Here is a 21,954-nt window from a genome sequence, read left to right on the forward strand (position 1 = left end):
CACCATGCTTCACCGTAGGGATGGTGCCACGTTTTTTTTTACAGATGTGATGCTTAATATTCAGGCCAATGTTCAATCCTGGTTTCATCAGACCAGAGAATCTTGTTTCTCATGGTCTGAGTCTTTAGGAGCCTTTTGGCAAACTCCAAGTGGGCTGTCATGTGACTTACTGAGGAGTGGCTTCCGTCTGGCCACTCTACCATAAAGGCCTGATTGGTGGAGTGCTGCAGAGATGGTTGCCCTTCTGAAGGTTCTCCCATCTCGACAGAGGAACTCTAGAGCTCTGTCAGAGTGACCATCAAGTTCTTGGTCACATCCCTGACCAAGGCCCTTCTCCCCCGATTGCTAAGTTTGGCCTGATGGCCAGCTCTAGGAAGTCTTGGTGGTTCCAAACATCTTCCATTTAAGAATGATTGAGGCCACTGTATTCTTGGGGACCTTCAATGCTGCAGAAATGTTTTGGCACGCTTCCCCAGATCTATCTCAACACAATCCTGTCTCGGAGCGCTACAGACAATTCCTTTGACCTCATGGCTTGGTTTTTGCTCTGACATGCACTGTCAACTGTGGGACCTTATGTAGACAGGTGTGTGCCTTTCCAAATCATGTCCAATCAATTGAACTTACCACAGGTGGACTCCAATCAAGTTGTAGAAACATCTCAAGGATGATCAATGGAAACAGGATACACCTGAGCTCAATTTCGAGTCTCATAGCAAAGGGTCTGAATACTTGTGAAAAAAATGTCTTAAAACCTGTTTTTGCTTTGTCATTACGGGGTATTGTGGGGAGGCAGGGTAGCCTAGTGGTTAGAGCGTTGGACTCGTAACCGAAAGTTTGCAAGTTCAAATCCCCGAGCTGACAAGGTACAAATCTGTCGTTCTGCCCCTGAACAGGCAGTTAACCCACTGTTCCTAGGCCGTCATTGAAAATAAGAATTTGATCTTAACTGCCTTGTTAAAAAAAGGTAATAAATTATGGGGTATTGTGATGTCATTACAGGGGTATTGTGATGTCATTATGTAGATTGCTGAGGAAATATTTCTATTGCATCCATTTTAGAACAAGGCGTAACGTGACAAAATGTGTAAAAAGTCAAGGGGTCTGAATACTTTCCAAATGCACTGTATTTCATGATAGAGAGGTGCCCTTTGTGGACATACGGATATTAAACTACAGCCTGTTAAATTACAGAACTGGCCTGTGACCCAAACAAACTATTCCCTTTATTGTGCAAAAGTAAGTCACTATAGGGAATAGGGAACGGTTTGGGACCAATGCAACATAGTGCAGTAGGAGGCCTTGATGAAGACAGCCAGGTTAGTAAGACAGAAAGTCAGAAAGACACAATACAGTTAATTTACAACTGGTCATTATCAACAATAACAGAGCTTCAACCACCCAAAACTTTATTTGTACAGGGAGGAGGTAATGACGGCAACCGTGAGAACACATGGAACCTATAGAATGTGATGTCATCATGGCATGGAACACTGCCTCCCTCTGTGTGAACAGCCAACCTACAGCATCCTACAGGCCCACCGCTCGACAAGAAAGAGCGCTATATCAGAATGTACAGAAAGAACCAAGCTCAAGAAAATAAAAAGATTAACACATTTTTAAAAGGGAACAAGTCTTCGTTTTAACTGTGAATATTCAGTCTACAATATTTTAGAAATAATAATATACAAGTTGAGAATATTACACTTCTTCAGTTTTCCCACTCTGTAGTTATTGCACTGGTGTTCCAGATATGAAGATGTCTCTTGGTGGTAGAAGTTCTAGGCCAAAACACAGGACAGAGGCAGCAGCCTGGCCGGGGTCTAACCTGGCCGGGGTCTAACCTGGCTTGGCTTTAACCTGGCCTGGCTTTAACCTGGCCGGGGTCTAACCTGGCCTGGCTTTAACCTGGCCGGGGTCTAACCTGGCCGGGGTCTAACCTGGCCTGGCTTTAACCTGGCCGGGGTCTAACCTGGCTTGGCTTTAACCTGGCCTGGCTTTAACCTGGCCGGGGTCTAACCTGGCCGGGGTCTAACCTGGCCGGGGTCTAACCTGGCCGGGGTCTAACCTGGCCTGAGTCTAACCTGGCCTGGGTCTAACCTGGCCTGGCCGGGGTTTAACCTGGCCGGGGTTTAACCTGGCCTGGCCTGGGTTTAACCTGGCCTGGCCGGGGTTTAACCTGGCCTGGCTTTAACCTGGCCTGGCCGGGGTCTAACCTGGCCTGAGTCTAACCTGGCCTGGCCGGGGTTTAACCTGGCCTGGGTTAGACACGGGGCTTAACCCTGGCCCGGCAGGGGTCTAAATCCAGATCCTTCATGCAACACCACATGGAACCCATAAATGTGATTCGGGCACTATCCCCGATATAGAGCAGTACTTCTGACTAGAGTCCTATGGGTAGTGCACTATTTAGAGATAGGGTGGTGAATACGGAGCCATAATGCAGCCGTCTGTTGACTTCCTGGTCATATGGTAGCAGAAGCAACAGGTTGTCATAGTGACAGGGTTAGGATCATAAGGAGGTTGTCATTATCATTCAGGGCCCGTATCCATAAAGTGTCCCAGAGTAGGAGTGATAATCTAGGATCAGTTGGCCCTTTTAGGTCATAATGAATAATATTATATGGACTGATCCTAGACCCCCACTGACGGACTGATCCTAGACCCCCACTGACGGACTGATCCTAGACCCCCACTGACGGACTGATCCTAGACCCCCACTGACGGACTGATCCTAGACCCCCACTGACGGACTGATCCTAGACCCCCACTGACGGACTGATCCTAGACCCCCAACGACAGACTGATCCTAGATCCCCACTGATACTGTGATATGCTTTGTGTACACAGGCCAGGTCATGATGAAACACTGTCAGAGGGCAGAAATAGAAAATGCTTCATGTGATGGGCTAGAGTTAGACTACATACGAGCATCAGTTAACAGATCCCTACATCCCATCTCAACAACGGTTCAACACAATTCATAATCAATAATCAGTACTATTGATTCCGATGTCCTGAATATGATGCAATAACGAGTCCAAATAAACGGATAGAATTCCCAACGGAATCCAAGTCCGTCACATCTTGTTCTCCCCATTAAAGCCTGTACAACATTCTACAGTTTTAACTTAAAAACTAATTCAGCAAGCTTTGACACACTGACAGTCTGTGAGCCGTTCCAGAGTATTGATAAATGCAGTTAAGTCTTTCAGGTGGAGAGCAGGGTCAGGTGGGGACAGTGGAGTCCCTTTTGGGGTAAGACAGGTAGGGGAGAGTGGGGTCTGTTAGCCAACAGGGGACAGTTGCATCTCTTTCTCACGTCTCTTCCTACAGAGTCTATGAGGACATCACCTTACTTCCTTCCTGTCAGTCTCTCTGTCTTGTCTGTCTGTCCAAACACCAGCATGTCAGTTGGATAAAAGTCAGTGATGGCTTAAGAATGAAAACATGAACAACGTAAGTGGTCTGACTAGGAGAAAGGCCTGCAGAACTGACACTGTGTTATATACTGTCTGCCTGGAGCACCGCTGACCCCTGACCTCCAGCTCTCCAAGTTAGACCACACTCTCCCGGTTAGCAGACACCAACACGGCCCTGCGGCAGATAGGACAGGTGGAGTTCTCAGACAGCCAGCGGTCGATACAGTGAACATGGTACTCATGAGAACAGGGCAACTTCCTCAACTTGTTCCCCTCAGCATACTCTGTGATACACACACTGCAGGTCTTCAGAGCATCACTCTCCCCAAAGTTCCTGGTGGAGAGGTTGTCGATCTGCTCCTTGGTGAGTCCTCTGGGCTGTTCCTCATCCTCATCATTCAGGAGGAAGAAGTGAGCAAGGCGGAGGAAGGGTAGTGACCCTGGTTCCTCCAGACTGATGGGGGCACGGGGCCGAGCTCGACCCTCCCTGGGGGTGCCCCCCACCCCTAAACCTATCCCGGGGGACAGACCTAGACCCATCCCGTCCTCCCCCTCCCTCTCCTCTGTCCTTGCCTCCCCGACTCCTCCAATACTATGCCCGCTCACTGAGACAGGAGGCTCCGCCCCCTCCGCCATGCCGGCTACTCCCCCTTCGGGAGTATTGAGCGCCTCGGCCAGGTCGGCAGCGCCAGTGGGGTTACCACCGCCACGGTTTGAGTCCGAGGAGTCAGAGTCTGAGTCCATGAAGTAGCTGAGCTCTCCGAAGCCGGTCATGATCTGTCGTATCATGGTCTGCAGAGCCATGGAGGTGGCCTCTCCCAACCCTGCATCACTGATCCTCCTGATGGGGATCCTGATGGTGCTGACGTACGTCCTCACACCCGCACGCTCGGACCGGGAGAAGGTCCTGCGGAACCCCCCCCTCTCACTCTCGTACAGGAAGGTGTTGTTGGAGTTCTGGGAGCGTGAGCGGGTTCTGTTAGCAATGCTGTCCCTCTGGCGGTACTCACCTGGACGAACACGACGCACCTGCAGGTCCAGCATGATGGTGGGGGGACGTCGCCCTGCTGCTCCCTCCCCGCCCGCGGCCTCTCCCTCCTGGGGTGGGGTGGTACCGGGCTCTGGGGCGTTCCCAGAACCTGTGTCAGACCCTGTTCCGGCTGACTGGGCCTCGTACTCTGTGGTGCTTTGCCGGGACAGAACATGCTGTCGAGTCCGTGAGCTTCCCTCTGCGGGTGCCTGGGTGGCGGGGCTGTGTGAGGTGGCTGAGGTGGGGACGTGGCGGGGGAGTCGGTCCAGGGTGAGGGGGGAACGACTTCGTGTGGTGCGAGCCCTGGTCCGGCGCTGCTCAGGGCTACGGCTGCGGGCTCGTCTCTGGCCCCGTCGCGGAGGCTCCTCAGGGGGCGGGCTAGGAGGGGCAGGGGCGGCTGGAGGGGCCTGCACCAGGGGACTGGCTGGTCTGGAGACAGGAGGGGTGGGGGTGACAGGGCTGGGCGGCTGTGGGACTACCTCTACTACTAACTCTGGGACCATCTCTGCTTCTACTTCAGCCTCTGGCTCAGCTTCTACTTCAGCCTCTGGCTCAGCTTCTACTACAGCTTCTACTTCAGCCTCTGGCTCAGCTTCTACTTCAGCCTCTGGCTCAGCTTCTACTTCAGCCTCTGGCTCAGCTTCTACTTCAGCCTCTGGCTCAGCTTCTACTTCAGCCTCTGGCTCAGCTTCTACTTCAGCCTCTGGCTCAGCTTCTACTTCAGCCTCTGGCTCAGCTTCTACTTCAGCCTCTGGCTCAGCTTCTACTTCAGCCTCTGGCTCAGCTTCTACTTCAGCCGCTGGCTCAGCTTCTACTTCAGCCTCTGGCTCAGCCTCTACTTCAGCCTCTGGCTCAGCTTCTACTTCAGCCTCTGGCTCCATCTCCGCTTCTGGTTCCACTATGACAGCCATCTCCTCCACAACTGGTTCCTCCAGCACCTCTCCTGTCTCCATGGGCACCTCCGTCCCCGCCTCAGGCTGGACCTCCACCCCATTGCCAGGTGCTCTAGTTGGGGCCTCCTCCTGCGCCTCGGCCTCCCCCTCCGCGCGGGCCTGCTGCTCAGCCAGGTTACGGTTAACGTTGATCTCCAGACTGAACCGGAAGTCTCCGCTGTTTGGGTTGGTCCGGCTCACCGCCCGCCATGACTGGTTGCCTCGGTGACCACTGCGGGTGGTGTTGCCTGTCCGCCTGACGGTGTTCAGCCAATCCAAGAGGGTGTCGCCGTTAGACGGGTCCTCTGGACCTTCTGCCAGTTCTAATGGAAGACAGAACATATCAACATTCTAATGGTTTGCAGTGACGGTCATAATGTCACCATTAAAGAAAACATCTTTAAAAGCAGCCAACTTTTAATTTCGGCTTGAAAGACATAATGAAAAGTACAGAGGAGCCTTACCTCCTGTAGCTTCTCCAGTCTCACTGGTGTTGATGCTAGGCTGCTGCTGCTCTGGTCCATCCTTAATCTGCTGCAGCCGACTCAACAACTCCTCTGCTGTGATCTCACCTAGGAGGGATGAAACTACAACTCAGTACACCGACACTGGCTCTAACTGCCTTCATTTACTACTGGAAATACCCAAGTATTTGCCCATAAAGCTGTAGTTTGTCTCCTGGTTACACAGCAACAGGACAGTACTGAGAACCACCAGACTTACCAGGACAGGCCCTGTCCTCTCACTGCTCTCCCCAGGAAAGGTGTTCCACTAGCGGATGCTCCAAACATACTGCCCACCCCACTGACCTGGATGTGGCATGATAAGAAAAACTCAAACCTGAGACAACAACCTTCGATAGCCAATCTAAAAAACTGACCGAAAATGTAATTCAACCCCGTCTGCAGTAGAGAAATAAAGCTCTAAATCAAAAAGAACGCAAAGACATTAACTTTTTAAATGAGATAGAAAACTCATGTCTACAATGCTCTGTTAACCCCCATATGTATTACAGTTACCTGGGGTACCCAGCAGGTTGTTGTCTAATGAGGTGTGTTAGTGGTTTATAACAGGTGAATTAAAATAGAGTCAGTTACCTGGGGTACCCAGCAGGTTGTTGTCTAATGAGGTGTGTTAGTGGTTTATAACAGGTGAATTAAAATAGAGTCAGTTACCTGGGGTACCCAGCAGGTTGTTGTCTAATGAGGTGTGTTAGTGGTTTATAACAGGTGAATTAAAGGAGTCAGTTACCTGGGGTACCCAGCAGGTTGTTGTCTAATGAGGTGTGTTAGTGGTTTATAACAGGTGAATTAAAGTAGAGTCAGTTACCTGGGGTACCCAGCAGGTTGTTGTCTAATGAGGTGTGTTAGTGGTTTATAACAGGTGAATTAAAGTAGAGTAAGTTACCTGGGGTACCCAGCAGGTTGTTGTCTAATGAGGTGTGTTAGTGGTTTATAACAGGTGAATTAAAGTAGAGTCAGTTACCTGGGGTACCCAGCAGGTTGTTGTCTAATGAGGTGTGTTAGTGGTTTATAACAGGTGAATTAAAGTAGAGTCAGTTACCTGGGGTACCCAGCAGGTTGTTGTCTAATGAGGTGTGTTAGTGGTTTATAACAGGTGAATTAAAGTAGAGTCAGTTACCTGGGGTACCCAGCAGGTTGTTGTCTAATGAGGTGTGTTAGTGGTTTATAACAGGTGAATTAAAGTAGAGTCAGTTACCTGGGGTACCCAGCAGGTTGTTGTCTAATGAGGTGTGTTAGTGGTTTATAACAGGTGAATTAAAGTAGAGTCAGTTACCTGGGGTACCCAGCAGGTTGTTGTCTAATGAGGTGTGTTAGTGGTTTATAACAGGTGAATTAAAGGAGTCAGTTACCTGGGGTACCCAGCAGGTTGTTGTCTAATGAGGTGTGTTAGTGGTTTATAACAGGTGAATTAAAGGAGTCAGTTACCTGGGGTACCCAGCAGGTTGTTGTCTAATGAGGTGTGTTAGTGGTTTATAACAGGTGAATTAAAGGAGTCAGTTACCTGGGGTACCCAGCAGGTTGTTGTCTAATGAGGTGTGTTAGTGGTTTATAACAGGTGAATTAAAGTAGAGTCAGTTACCTGGGGTACCCAGCAGGTTGTTGTCTAATGAGGTGTGTTAGTGGTTTATAACAGGTGAATTAAAGGAGAGTCAGTTACCTGGGGTACCCAGCAGGTTGTTGTCTAATGAGGTGTGTTAGTGGTTTATAACAGGTGAATTAAAGTAGAGTCAGTTACCTGGGGTACCCAGCAGGTTGTCTAATGAGGTGTGTTAGTGGTTTATAACAGGTGAATTAAAGGAGAGTCAGTTACCTGGGGTACCCAGCAGGTTGTTGTCTCTCATCAGCCGGTAGTCTGCCTCACTCAGGTTGTTGACAAACTGGTAGAAGGCCTCCTCCCGGTCTAGCCGGTCCCGTTGCCGCCTGCGCTGAGCCTCTGGTTGGTCACTGGCGCCCGGCTCGGAACTGTCGGAGCCCTCCATCGGGTGTCGAAGGGAGAGAAGCTGGAGATAAACGCTGTCTATCGCTGAGTCACCACGATCCAGCTGCTAGGGATAATCAATCAAATGTGATCAATCAAAATGTATTTTTACATCAGCAGTTGTCAAAATGTGCCTTTACAGTAGCCTGGCCTAGAACCCAATGAGCAAGCCAGGTAGAGCCAGGAAAAAGTCCCTAGAAGGAAGAAACCTCGAGAAGAAGCAGGCTGAGAGAAGTAGACCATCGCCATCCTCTTCTGGCTGTACCGGGTCGACAATAGAAATACCTAGCTGCATCTTCGACACACTGACACAGTCAGCAGGTGGGGAAGACCACAGACAGGTGATCTGATTTATGACATGCAGCACATTAATAAAACACACATATTTTGATGTTATTGACCAGGACTAAATGACATCAACAAATAGCAGAAAGCAGGTTAACTAGCCAGCTTATTAGCTACTAAGTTAGCTAGCGTTCAATAAACTATAGTTATTAATAAGGACGTTTCCGATATCAAGGAAAATCTTTCCTGGCTTGGTGGGCATCGTTTACTCTGATGCAACAACGTCTCCTCCTTTAAAAAAGCATTATCCTAACGGAGTCCCGTGTTTTGATGATAATAATAATAAGCAGCAGCTAACCAGTCAGACCAAAGTCGACAAAAACAAAATGGAATCTGGGGAGCTAACCATTAGCATGCTAGCTAACACCCTTAGCATCTGGCTGGAAATGGCATCTGAAAGATGGAGAAAACAGCTCGTGTTAACTCAGCTAGCTAACGATATACTAACAACATTATTTTTTATGATTTCAAGTTGTCAATACTAAATGTAGCTATCTAGTTAAGACATTCGTCTGGCCAACAGACCATTTAATAACATTGGCTAACAGGCTAAGGAGAAAACGTTTAAACTTGCAGTCATCAGCACTTCGGATGCCTTTTGTGGAAAAGGTTAAATATAGACATCCATTTACACACAAAATTATATGATTAAGTTGTTCTTCTATACACGAAACGTTTTTAGCGACTTTACGTTGTTTTTGCTGTTCATAACTGGCTAGCCAACTATTAAGTAAATGAATGAATACCTGGAAACAATGTTAACTACCTACCTGACATATTGTCACCAACACGAAACGAAGCCAGTAAATCAACGCTCATCTAACCTACCCACCTATCTATCTAGGTGATGAAGCTAGTCAGTTAGCTAGGTGGCGAAGCTAGTCAGTTAGCTAGGTGCCGAAGCTAGTCAGTTAGCTAGGTGCCGAAGCTAGTCAGTTAGCTAGGTGGCGAAGCTAGTCAGTTAGCTAGGTGCCGAAGCTAGTCAGTTAGCTAGGTGCCGAAGCTAGTCAGTTAGCTAGGTGACGAAGCTAGTCAGTTAGCTAGGTGACGAAAGCTAGTAAATTAGCTAGGTGATGAAGCAAGTCAGTTAGCTAGGTGATGAAGCTAGTCAGTTAGCTAGGTGATGAAGCTAGTCAGTTAGCTAGGTGATGAAAATAGTCAGTTAGCTAGGTGATGAAGCTAGTCAGTTAGCTAGGTGATGAAGCTAGTCAGTTAGCTAGGTGATGAAGCTAGTCAGTTAGCTAGGTGATGAAGCTAGTCAGTTAGCTAGGTGATGAAGCTAGTCAGTTAGCTAGGTGATGAAGCTAGTCAGTTAGCTAGGTGATGAAGCTAGTCAGTTAGCCAACACCTTCCCGAAGTTAAGAGTTTTAGCTGCTTGCTAAAGCGCCAGCTAGCTAACATGTTAGCACAATTTAACAGCCCACTTTATATCTAGTTAACAACATTTAAATATGTCATACATTCACAGTACCTGTCTTGTATTTGTGTCGTTATTCGTTATCTTGGACTTTGGTCGTTTTATTCTAACAAATCCGCTTGAATAGTTGGGTACGGTCTTAGGATTCCATTTTCTCCATCATTGTACAGAGATCTTCCGGAAACTGGGGGAGCATGAAACGGAAGTTTGTTTTTGGTCTGTACTTTGACTGCAGCGCAATGCTGTGGTGAGAGGTGGAATTGTCAAAAAGCAGATAAATTATTGCATGCAACATTAAAGGTGTAATAATAAATGTAAAATCAATATGACCAATCTGTAGCTACTGCTACTACAATTAGTCTGGGTGGCCATTTGATTAGATGTTCAGGAGTCTTATGGCTTGAGGGGTAGAAGCTGTTTAGAAACCTCTTGGACCTAGACTTGGCGCTCCGGTACTGCTTGCCGTGCGGTAGCAGAGAGAACAGTCTATGACTGGGGTGGCTGGGTTGGTTATGTAGGCTTCTTCTAACCCATCGCTTTCTACTACATATAAGAATGCGATTAAATGATATCTTTACATAAAAAAATCAAAGTCTATCACAATTACAGTCATTACAATAAATGTTATAACCCTTGATCTTCAAAAATAGGCCTTGGAAGTATGGATGTATAGATTAGCTAAATTGTTTTATCTTATTAGCCAGCCCTACTGTGTTGTTTATGATTTTATTGTCATGTTGATAAATAAATGCTGCGCTCATGGAATGGCATGCTTTGAGCACTACTGAAAAGGGCTATTTACATGTGAAAAATGAATGTCATATTCTGCATTTGCTACAGGCCTCTTGTTTACCTTTTAGTTGGTGACATATTGATATATTGATAATATGCAGCTGTTTAAAGTGCAAATCTACAGATGAAACAATAACCAAACGGACCCCCAGCCTCTGTTTTGGTAAAACGCTGAGGGATGGGCCTGGAGAAATGGAACCACTCTCAGATGAATAGACAGAGCTATGGATGCAAGGACTGACCATCCATGATATCAACATATTATTTTAACCATGTTATGAGGCTATACAGTGTTTGTTTACATTTACAATGTTAAAAACATTGGAGAAAAACAAGCTTATATGTTGGGTTCTCATGGAGTGTGACAGTTGAACTAAGCTCATGGGGCATTTATAAGTTATATTCTTCAACAATCAATGAATATATATAATTTATAAGTCCATAAATGGATGTAGCAACTACAGATTTCCCCTTTAATTAATCCTCTACGGGATCGGTGTCCCGGGACGGTTGAACTAACGAGCACTAATGTGATTAACATAATGTTGTAACAGGACATAGACATGTCTTATATGGGCAGAAAGCTTCAATTCCTGTTAATCTGCACTGTCCAATTAACAGTAGCTTTTACAGTGAACAAAACCATGCTATTGTTTGAGGAGAGTGGACAACAACAAAACACTTTTATCACAGCAACTGGTTTGATACATTCACCTCTGGAGGTAAATAATGTACTTACATTCAGTAATCTGGCTCTGATTTGTCATCCTCAGGGTCCCAAATATAAAAGGTAACATAGTTTTGTTTGATAAAATCCATTTTTATATATCAAATGTAGGAACTGGGTTCTACAGTTTGACCCCACTGCTATCTCTGGCTACACACCCACCCCACCTGGCCATCTAGATGTGTGAAGGTTGGTGTAATTTGTGTATGGAAGGCTATGTTGGTGTAATTTATGTAGGGAAGCTAATGATCCATAATGTATGACATTCCTGGGAGTGTGTTTTTAAAATTTTATTTAACTAGGCAAATCAGTTAATAACAAATTCTTATTTTCAATGACAGCCTAGGTACGGTGGGTTAACACCTAGGTACGGTGGGTTAACACCTAGGTACGGTGGGTTAACACCTAGGTACGGTGGGTTAACACCTAGGTACGGTGGATTAACACCTAGGTACGGTGGGTTAACACCTAGGTACGGTGGGTTAACACCTAGGTACGGTGGATTAACACCTAGGTACGGTGGGTTAACACCTAGGTACGGTGGGTTAACACCTAGGTACGGTGGATTAACACCTAGGTACGGTGGGTTAACACCTAGGTGCGGTGGGTTAACACCTAGGTACGGTGGATTAACACCTAGGTACGGTGGGTTAACACCTAGGTACGGTGGGTTAACACCTAGGTACTGTGGGTTAACACCTAGGTACGGTGGGTTAACACCTAGGTACGGTGGGTTAACACCTAGGTACGGTGGATTAACACCTAGGTACGGTGGGTTAACACCTAGGTACGGTGGGTTAACACCTAGGTACGGTGGGTTAACACCTAGGTACGGTGGGTTAACACCTAGGTACGGTGGGTTAACACCTATGTACGGTGGATTAACACCTAGGTACGGTGGGTTAACACCTAGGTACGGTGGGTTAACACCTAGGTACGGTGGGTTAACACCTACGTACGGTGGATTAACACCTAGGTACGGTGGATTAACACCTAGGTACGGTGGATTAACACCTAGGTACGGTGGGTTAACACCTAGGTACGGTGGGTTAACACCTAGGTACGGTGGGTTAACACCTAGGTACGGTGGATTAACACCTAGGTACGGTGGATTAACACCTAGGTACGGTGGATTAACACCTAGGTACGGTGGATTAACACCTAGGTACGGTGGGTTAACACCTAGGTACGGTGGGTTAACACCTAGGTACGGTGGATTAACACCTAGGTACGGTGGATTAACACCTAGGTACGGTGGGTTAACACCTATGTACGGTGGATATGCATATTGTTGATAGCATTTGAAAGGAAAGACTTTGAAGTGTGTGGAAATGTGAAATTAATGTCTGCCTTGTTTCGGGGCAGAAGGACAGATTTCTACCTCATCAGCTCAGGAATTCGATCTGGCATCCTTTCAGTTTTTAGTCCAATGCTCTAACCACTAGGCTACCTGCCACCCCAAAATGTGTAAACTTACATTTTTTATTACCATATCATTTGGCACATTTGGGAAGACTTGATTTTTATTTATTTATTTATTTATTTATTTTACCTTTATTTAACCAGGTAGGCAAGTTGAGAACAAGTTCTCATTTACAATTGCGACCTGGCCAAGATAAAGCAAAGCAGTTCAACAGATAAAACGACACAGAGTTACACATGGAGTAAAAACAAACATACAGTCAATAATGCAGTGATACAAAATATTGTCCAGTATTGCAATGCTTCACTGGATCAATCTGAAACTTTGCACATACACTGCTGCCATCTAGTGGCCGAAATCTAAATTGAGCCTAAACTGCAACATTATATTATGGCCTTTCTCTTGCATTTCAAAGATTGAAAATCCATGTTTTTTGTTTGTATTATCTTCTACCAGATCTAATGTGTTATATTCTTCTACATTAATTTCACATTTCCACAAACTTCAAAGTGTTTCCTTTCAAATGGTATCAAAAATATGCATATCCTTGCTTCAGGTCCTGAGCTATAGGCAGTTAGATTTGGGTATGTTATTTTAGGTGAAAATTGAAGAAAAAAAGTGTTCGATTTTTAAAGTGTGTGAGTTTGAGCATGTCTCCATTAGGCCTATGGATATTTTTTTTTATCATCATGAATTAGATTGAGCAATAAAAGCCCCACTGTTATTCCATAGTCTGGGATCCACACTATGCAGCTGTTATTCCATAGTCTGGGATCCACACTATGCAGCTGTTATTCTATAGTCTGGGATCCACACTATACAGCTGTTATTCCATAGGCTGGGATCCACACTATGCAGCTGTTATTCCATAGTCTGGGATCCACACTATGCAGCTGTTATTCCATAGGCTGGGATCCACACTATGCAGCTGTTATTCCATAGTCTGGGATCCACACTATGCAGCTGTTATTCCATAGGCTGGGATCCACACTATGCAGCTGTTATTCCATAGTCTGGGATCCACACTATGCAGCTGTTGCAACAACGCATTTTTCACTGGCTGTCCATTAGTTTCAAAAACAAGGATTGATAGGCAGCTTAAACTTCTTGATTTCAACCATTATTGTGTTCAAATACACATTTAGATTTGTGAACACCCATCCACAACAACCACAACAACCACAGTCCACAAGGAGCAAATAGCTAAATGAGAGAGCAGCAGTGTGATTCACATCAATGTGCTATGTAGATATCAATAGTAAGTGATATCCGTATCACCTTAGACTACACCACTGCTGTCATCCTGTGGCGGCAGGGTAGCCTAGTGGTTAAAGCGTTGGACTAGTCACCGGAAGTTTGCAAGTTCAAACCCCCGAGTTGACAAAATACAAATCTGTCATTCTGCCCCTGAACAGGCAGTTAACCCATCATTGAAAATATGATTTTTTTCATAACTGATTTGCCTAAAGGTAAAATAAAAAAGAAATCCTTATCTCAAAGCGTTTATTCAAGTTGGATAATATTTGGATGCTGACAGCAGTCGCACCATTGGAAGACAGTAGCCTATGAAAGCCTATTCCTGCCCTTTTCCCGCGATCCATTAAACACATTTGGTGTGTCATCATAGTGGAAGAAACTTAAACTCTCGCCTTTTTTCAATGCTGATTTGAATGTCAATCAGAAAACAGAGTAGTGTCTCAGATTTTTTTTTCTGAATTTGAAAGTAATCCTCGAAGTAATCATCTAGTTTTTCAAAAGTAAAACATAAATAGAAAATATCTACAATCTGGTTACAATATTTTTGCTGGTAACGTAACGGATTACAGTTACCGTTTTTTTGGTAATCCATTACTCCCCAACCTTGAATAGGAACCATCCAATTGGCCAGCTTTCCGGGCCCTCCGGGAAGGCAGATACGATACGGATATCACTTATTACTGATATCTCATAGAGCATTGGTGTGAATCACACTGCTGCTCTCTCATTTAGTTATTTGCTCCTTACGAATTGCGGTTGTTGTTGATGGCTGTTCACAAATCTAAATGTGTATTTGAACCCGATGATTGTATTCAACTAGTATGAATACCTGTAACTGATCTGGTGTGATGATGTGATGGCATACTAATTTATACTAACTAAAGATCAATGTATAGCTGTTAGACACCAACCCCCTTCACTGAGTCTACCATTCTGCTCCCCTGTCTGCTACGGAACAGAAACAAAGCAGCTGACAATATGAGAGAAGATATGTTGTTTATGTTTTGGCCGCCTCTATCTCCAGCTCCAACTAAACAGGAAACCAGGAAGACGTGTTGCAGTCAATCAGTCAGCCACCACACTGCAACACCCACCGCAGGGCCAGCAGTAGAGCAACATCAGCCAGCTAGCAGCAGGAACACAGTAGAGCAACGTCAGCCAGCTAGCAGCAGGACCACAGTAGAGCAACGTCAGCCAGCTAGCAGCAGGACCACAGTAGAGCAACGTCAGCCAGCTAGCAGCACGACCACAGTAGAGCAACGTCAGCCAGCTAGCAGCAGGACCACAGTAGAGCAACGTCAGCCAGCTAGCAGCAGGACCACAGTAGAGCAACGTCAGCCAGCTAGCAGCAGGACCACAGTAGAGCAACGTCAGCCAGCTAGCAGCAGGACCACAGTAGAGCAACATCAGCCAGCTAGCAGCAGGACCACAGTAGAGCAACGTCAGCCAGCTAGCAGCAGGACCACAGTAGAGCAACGTCAGCCAGCTAGCAGCAGGGCTACAGTAGATCAACGTCAGCCAGCTAGCAGCAGGACCACAGTAGAGCAACGTCAGCCAGCTAGCAGCAGGGCCACAGTAGATCAACGTCAGCCAGCTAGCAGCAGGACCACAGTAGAGTAACGTCAGCCAGCTAGCAGCAGGACCACAGTAGAGCAACGTCAGCCAGCTAGCAGCAGGACCACAGTAGAGCAACGTCAGCCAGCTAGCAGCAGGACCAGCAGTAGAGCAACGTCAGCCAGCTAGCAGCAGGACCACAGTAGAGTAACGTCAGCCAGCTAGCAGCAGGGCCACAGTAGAGCAACGTCAGCCAGCTAGCAGCAGGACCACAGTAGAGCAACGTCAGCCAGCTAGCAGCAGGACCAGCAGTAGAGCAACGTCAGCCAGCTAGCAGCAGGACCACAGTAGAGCAACGTCAGCCAGCTAGCAGCAGGGCCACAGTAGAGCAACGTCAGCCAGCTAGCAGCAGGACCACAGTAGAGCAACGTCAGCCAGCTAGCAGCAGGACCACAGTAGAGTAACGTCAGCCAGCTAGCAGCAGGACCACAGTAGAGCATCGTCAGCCAGCTAGCAGCAGGACCACAGTAGAGCAACGTCAGCCAGCTAGCAGCAGGGCCACAGTAGAGCAACGTCAGCCAGCTAGCAGCAGGATCACAGTAGAGCAACGTCAGCCAGCTAGCAGCAGGGCCACAGTAGAGCAACGTCAGCCAGCTAGCAGCAGGATCACAGTAGAGCAACGTCAGCCAGCTAGCAGCAGGACCAGCCCCAACTATGAATGAGCAGTCTTTCTGGCCATACAGTGAGGGAAAAAAGTATTTGATCCCCTGCTGATTTTGTACGTTTGCCCACTGACAAAGAAATGATCCGTCTATCATTTTAATAGTAGGTTTATTTGAACAGTGAGAGACAGAATAACAACAAAACAATCCAGAAAAACGCATGTGAAAATTTTTATAAATTGATTAAATTGATCTCTGCCTCTAACCCTATTACAGGGGCTGTCACTGGCTTACTGGGGCTCTCTCATACCGTCCCTGGGAGGAGTGCGTCACCTGAGTGGGTTGAGTCAATGATGTGGTCATCCTGTCTGGGTTGGCGCCCCCCCCCCCTTGGGTTGTGCCGTGGCTGAGATCTTTGTGGGCTATACTCAGCCTTGTCTCGGGATGGTAAGTTGGTGGTTGAAGATATCCCTCTAGTGGTGTGGGGGCTGTGCTTTGGCAAAGTGGGTGGGGTTATATCCTTCCTGTTTGGCCCTGTCCGGGGGTGTCCTCGGATGGGGCCACAGTGTCTCCTGACCCCTCCTGTCTCAGCCTCCAGTATTTATGCTGCAGTAGTTTATGTGTCGGGGGGCTAGGGTCAGTTTGTTATATCTGGAGTACTTCTCCTGTCCTATTCGGTGTCGTGTGTGAATTTAAGTGTGCTCTCTCTAATTCTCTCTTTCTTTCTCTCTCTTGGAGGACCTGAGCCCTAGGACCATGCCTCAGGACTACCTGACATGATGACATTTTGGCCTTTCTAGGGAGTTTTTCCTAGCCACCGTGCTTCTACACCTGCATTGCTTGCTGTTTGGGGTTTTAGGCTGGATTTCTGTACAGAACTTTGAGATATCAGCTGATGTACGAAGGGCTATATAAATAAATTGGATTTGATTTGATTAGCATTTTAATGAGGGAAATAAGAATTTGACCCCTCTGCAAAACATGACTTAGTATGACTTAGACATTTCTTGTAGTTGGCCACCAGGTTTGCACACATCTCAGGAGGGATTTTGTCCCACTCCTCTTTGCAGATCTTCTCCAAGTCATTAAGGTTTCGAGGCTGACGTTTGGCAACTTGAACCTTCAACTCCCTCCACAGATTTTCTATGGGATTAAGGTCTGGAGACTGGCTAGGTCACTCCAGGACCTTAATGTTCTTCTTCTTGAGCCACTCCTTTGTTGCCTTGGCCGTGTGTTTTGGGTCATTGTCATGCTGGAATACCCATCCACGACCCATTTCAATGCTCTGGTTGAGGGAAGGAGGTTCTCACCCAAGATTTGACGGTACATGGCCCCATCCATCGTCCCTTTGATGCAGTGAAGTTGTCCAGTCCCCTTAGCAGAAAAACACCCCCAAAGCATTATGTTTCCACCATGTTTGACGATGTGGATGGTGTTCTTGGGGTCATAGGCAGCATTCCTCCTCCTCCAAACACGGCGAGTTGAGTTGATGCCAAAGAGCTCCATTTTGGTCTCATCTGACCACAACACTTTCACCCAGTTGTCCTCTGAATCATTCAGATGTTCATTGGCAAACTTCAGACGGGCATGTATATGTGCTTTCTTGAGCAGGGAGACCTTGCGGGCGCTGCAGGATTTCAGTCCTTCACAGCGTATTGTGTTACCAATTGTTTTTTTGGTGACTATGGTCCCAGCTGCCTTGAGATCATTGACAAGATCCTCCCGTGTAGTTCTGGGCTGTTTCCTCACCGTTCTCATGATCATTGCAACTCCACGAGGTGAGATCTTGCATCGAGCCCCAGGCCGAGGGAGATTGACAGTTCCTTTGTGTTTCTTCCCTTTGCGAATAATCGCACCAACTGTTGTCACCTTCTCACCAAGCTGCTTGGCGATGGTCTTGTAGCCCATTCCAGCCTTGTGTAGGTCTACAATCTTGTCCCTGACATCCTTGAAGAGTTCTTTGGTCTTGGCCATGGTGGAGAATTTGGAATCTGATTGATTGATTGCTTCTGTGGACAGGTGTCTTTTATACAGATAACAAGCTGAGATTAGGAGCACTCCCTTCAAGAGTGTGCTCCTAATCTCAGCTCGTTACCTGTATAAAAGACAACTGGGAGCCAGTAATCTTTCTGATTGATTGGGGGTCAAATACTTATTTCCTGCATTAAAATGCTAATCAATTTATAACATTTTTTACATGCGTTTTTCTGGATTTTTGTTGTTGTTATTCTGTCTCTCACTGTTCAAATAAACCTACCATTAAAATTATAGACTGATCATTTTTTTGTCAGTGGGCAAACATACAAAATCAGCAGGGGATCAAATACTTTATCCCTCACTGTACCTCCATGCCTGAGCCTGTACGCTAATTAAAACAGAGGTTAAAATAACATGAGGAGGAGAGCAGAGACGAGGAGGAGGCTGCATGCTAATTAAAACAGAGGTTAAAATAACATGAGGAGGAGAGCAGAGACGAGGAGGAGGCTGCATGCTAATTAAAACAGAGGTTAAAATAACATGAGGAGGAGAGCAGAGACGAGGAGGAGGCTGCATGCTAATTAAAACAGAGGTTAAAATAACATGAGGAGGAGAGCAGAGACGAGGAGGAGGCTGCATGCTAATTAAAACAGAGGTTAAAATAACATGAGGAGGAGAGCAGAGATGAGGAGGAGAGCAGAGACGAGGAGGAGGCTGCATGCTAATTAAAACAGACATTAAAATAACATGAGGAGGAGGCTGCATGCTAATTAAAACAGACATTAAAATAACATGAGGAGGAGAGCAGAGATGAGGAGGAGGCTGCATGCTAATTAAAACAGAGGTTAAAATAACATGAGGAGGAGAGCAGAGACGAGGAGGAGGCTGCATGCTAATTAAAACAGAGGTTAAAATAACATGAGGAGGAGAGCAGAGACGAGGAGGAGGCTGCATGCTAATTAAAACAGAGGTTAAAATAACATGAGGAGGAGAGCAGAGACGAGGAGGAGGCTGCATGCTAATTAAAACAGACATTAAAATAACATGAGGAGGAGAGCAGAGACGAGGAGGAGAGCAGAGATGAGGAGGAGAGCAGAGATGAGGAGGAGAGCAGAGATGAGGAGGAGGCTGCATGCTAATTAAAACAGACGTTAAAATAACATGAGGAGGAGAGCAGAGACGAGGAGGAGAGCAGAGACGAGGAGGAGGCTGCATGCTAATTAAAACAGACGTTAAAATAACATGAGGAGGAGAGCAGAGACGAGGAGGAGAGCAGAGACGAGGAGGAGGCTGCATGCTAATTAAAACAGACATTAAAATAACATGAGGAGGAGAGCAGAGATGAGGAGGAGGCTGCATGCTAATTAAAACAGACATTAAAATAACATGAGGAGGAGAGCAGAGACGAGGAGGAGAGCAGAGACGAGGAGGAGAGCAGAGATGAGGAGGAGGCTGCATGCTAATTAAAACAGACATTAAAATAACATGAGGAGGAGAGCAGAGACGAGGAGGAGAGCAGAGATGAGGAGGAGAGCAGAGATGAGGAGGAGAGCAGAGATGAGGAGGAGGCTGCATGCTAATTAAAACAGACATTAAAATAACATGAGGAGGAGAGCAGAGACGAGGAGGAGAGCAGAGACGAGGAGGAGAGCAGAGACGAGGAGGAGGCTGCATGCTAATTAAAACAGACATTAAAATAACATGAGGAGGAGAGCAGAGATGAGGAGGAGAGCAGAGATGAGGAGGAGAGCAGAGACGCGGAGGAGAGCAGAGATGAGGAGGAGAGCAGAGATGAGGAGGAGAGCAGAGATGAGGAGGAGAGCAGAGATGAGGAGGAGAGCAGAGATGAGGAGGAGAGCAGAGACGAGGAGGAGAGCAGAGATGAGGAGGAGAGCAGAGATGAGGAGGAGGTTGCATGCTAATTAAAACAGACATTAAAATAACATGAGGAGGAGAGCAGAGATGAGGAGGAGAGCAGAGATGAGGAGGAGAGCAGAGATGAGGAGGAGAGCAGAGATGAGGAGGAGAGCAGAGACGAGGAGGAGGGCAGAGATGAGGAGGAGAGCAGAGATGAGGAGGAGGGCAGAGATGAGAGGAGGCTGTATCTGTAAGAGGCTTGAAAACAGTGAAGGGATATTTGAGCATTTTGTTGTGATTGTAGCAGCATATTGCAGAACTTATCAGTTCTTATCAGTTCTTAGGCCTACCGATTAGAATAATCACTAGTCACAAGCCAACTCTCTTCAGAAAGCAGCGTTCAAAATATTATTTTAATGTTTATATTGACTCCATAAACATTATTACTAAACTCAGCAAGTCACTAATATTACATTGTCACCATACAGGCTGGATCACAAATATGTCAAACCTTTGCAACAGTTACACCATAAAAACGGAATAAAACTCAAATAATTTACATGAAATTCTATAAAACAGCAAACTGCTCACAAATGTTGAATATTTTTTTCCAGTCCAGATGTTTTTTTCTTTGCTTATTTGTGTTTTGCACAACAACACAACACTCTCACAACAACACAACACTCTCACAACAACACAACACTCTCACAACAACACAACACTCTCACAACAACACAACACTCTCACAACAACACAACACTCTCACAACAACACAACACTCTCACAACAACACAACACTCTCACAACAACACAACACTCTCACAACAACACAACACTCTCACAACAACACAACACTCTCACAACAACACAACACTCTCACAACAACACAACACTCTCACAACAACACAACACTCTCACAACAACACAACACTCTCACAACAACACAACACTCTCACAACAACATAACACTCTCATAACAACACAACACTCTCACAACAACACAACACTCTCACAACAACACAACACTCTCACAACAACACAACACTCTCACAACAACACAACACTCTCACAACAACACAACACTCTCACAACAACACAACACTCTCACAACAACACAACACTCTCATAACAAGAGCAATATCTTATTATTTCAAACTCCCATCAAAATGGAGATATTTCACATTGTTGTTTCTTTCATATCTGGGTTTTTAAACCCAGAAGCATTGTATTGTACATCCTTTCCACTGCCTGTACAGGGGGATGAACGGTTACTCACACACAAATACTTCACAGCACTTTCTAAGAAAAATATACACTTACAAAATATGTTACAAATTGGCACACAAAAAATATACAAGATTTTGCTGTGTCAAGAGTCCTTCGAGACCCTTCTGGTAACAACTCTAGGCAGTATCATCATGTAATCATATAAAGCTACATATTCTGGCAACCAAATGATCACAAAGTAAAATCCCAATCAAATGTATTTAAGTAATGAATAACTACATCAAACATAACAGAATAATAATAATATAATATACATTCATCAAGAGGGTCAGTAGTCTAGTTTGCATTTCTTTCCTGTCATTTCTGGAAGTAATCAAAGCCAAAGTCTAAATGATAATGTTGATGCTTCATAGCACCATGAGGAGGAGGCAGCTCAACAGTGGTGGTTTACAAAACAAGAGAGAAGAAGAAACATCAGAAGTTACATTCAATTAGATAGGGACAGAATGACACAAGGCAAACTAAACGGACGGCCTTGTGGCACAATGTGTGGTTATATCCCATCAGTTGGTTCACCTGCTCCTATACCTGACATAGCTGGTTCACCTGCTCCTACTGTATACCTGACATAGCTGGTTCACCTGCTCCTACTGTATACCTGACATAGCTGGTTCACCTGCTCCTACTGTATACCTGACATAGCTGGTTCACCTGCTCCTATACCTGACATAGCTGGTTCACCTGCTCCTACTGTATACCTGACATAGCTGGTTCACCTGCTCCTATACCTGACATGATAGAGAGAATAAAACAGAAAGAGAGAGAGAGAG

The 21,954-nt window shown here is 46.0% G+C and overlaps 1 protein-coding gene across 5 annotated transcripts; it reads right to left on the minus strand.

Moving 5' to 3' along the window:
• Positions 1–1,210: 1,210 nt before the first annotated feature.
• rlim (ring finger protein, LIM domain interacting) lies at positions 1,211–9,899 on the minus strand. 5 transcript variants are annotated; one of them, XR_004202966.1, is made up of 5 exons: positions 9,703–9,866; positions 7,719–7,953; positions 5,849–5,956; positions 2,196–5,707; positions 1,211–2,084 (listed from the first exon to the last, which is right to left on the minus strand). XR_004202966.1 is itself a non-coding variant. In XM_031789464.1 (5 exons), exons 2-5 carry the CDS (start codon positions 7,885–7,887, stop codon positions 3,558–3,560), a joined length of 2,079 nt encoding a protein of 692 aa, XP_031645324.1. In that variant the 5' UTR covers positions 7,888–7,953; positions 9,703–9,899; the 3' UTR covers positions 1,211–3,557. The 5 variants fall into 5 exon arrangements, 3 of the variants coding, with proteins under 3 accessions (XP_031645324.1, XP_031645323.1, XP_031645322.1); XR_004202967.1 differs by having other exon boundaries at positions 1,211–1,924; positions 1,989–5,707; XM_031789464.1 differs by having other exon boundaries at positions 1,211–4,973; positions 5,322–5,707; positions 9,703–9,899.
• Between the last annotated feature and the right edge of the window lie 12,055 nt (positions 9,900–21,954).

Source organism: Oncorhynchus kisutch, linkage group LG15 (assembly GCF_002021735.2).
Source record: "Oncorhynchus kisutch isolate 150728-3 linkage group LG15, Okis_V2, whole genome shotgun sequence".
Lineage (NCBI taxonomy): Eukaryota > Metazoa > Chordata > Actinopteri > Salmoniformes > Salmonidae > Oncorhynchus > Oncorhynchus kisutch.

Coding starts and splice junctions, on each gene's coding strand:
- rlim (XM_031789463.1), bottom strand. CDS start 7,887: ATGGAGGGCTCCGACAGTTCCGAGCCGGGCGCCAGTGACCAACCAGAG. Junction 5,957..7,718: donor CAACCTGCTGGGTACCCCAG/GTAACTGACTCT, acceptor CATCCCTCCTAG/GTGAGATCACAGCAGAGGAG. Junction 5,708..5,848: donor GACTGGAGAAGCTACAGGAG/GTAAGGCTCCTC, acceptor GTCTTCCATTAG/AACTGGCAGAAGGTCCAGAG.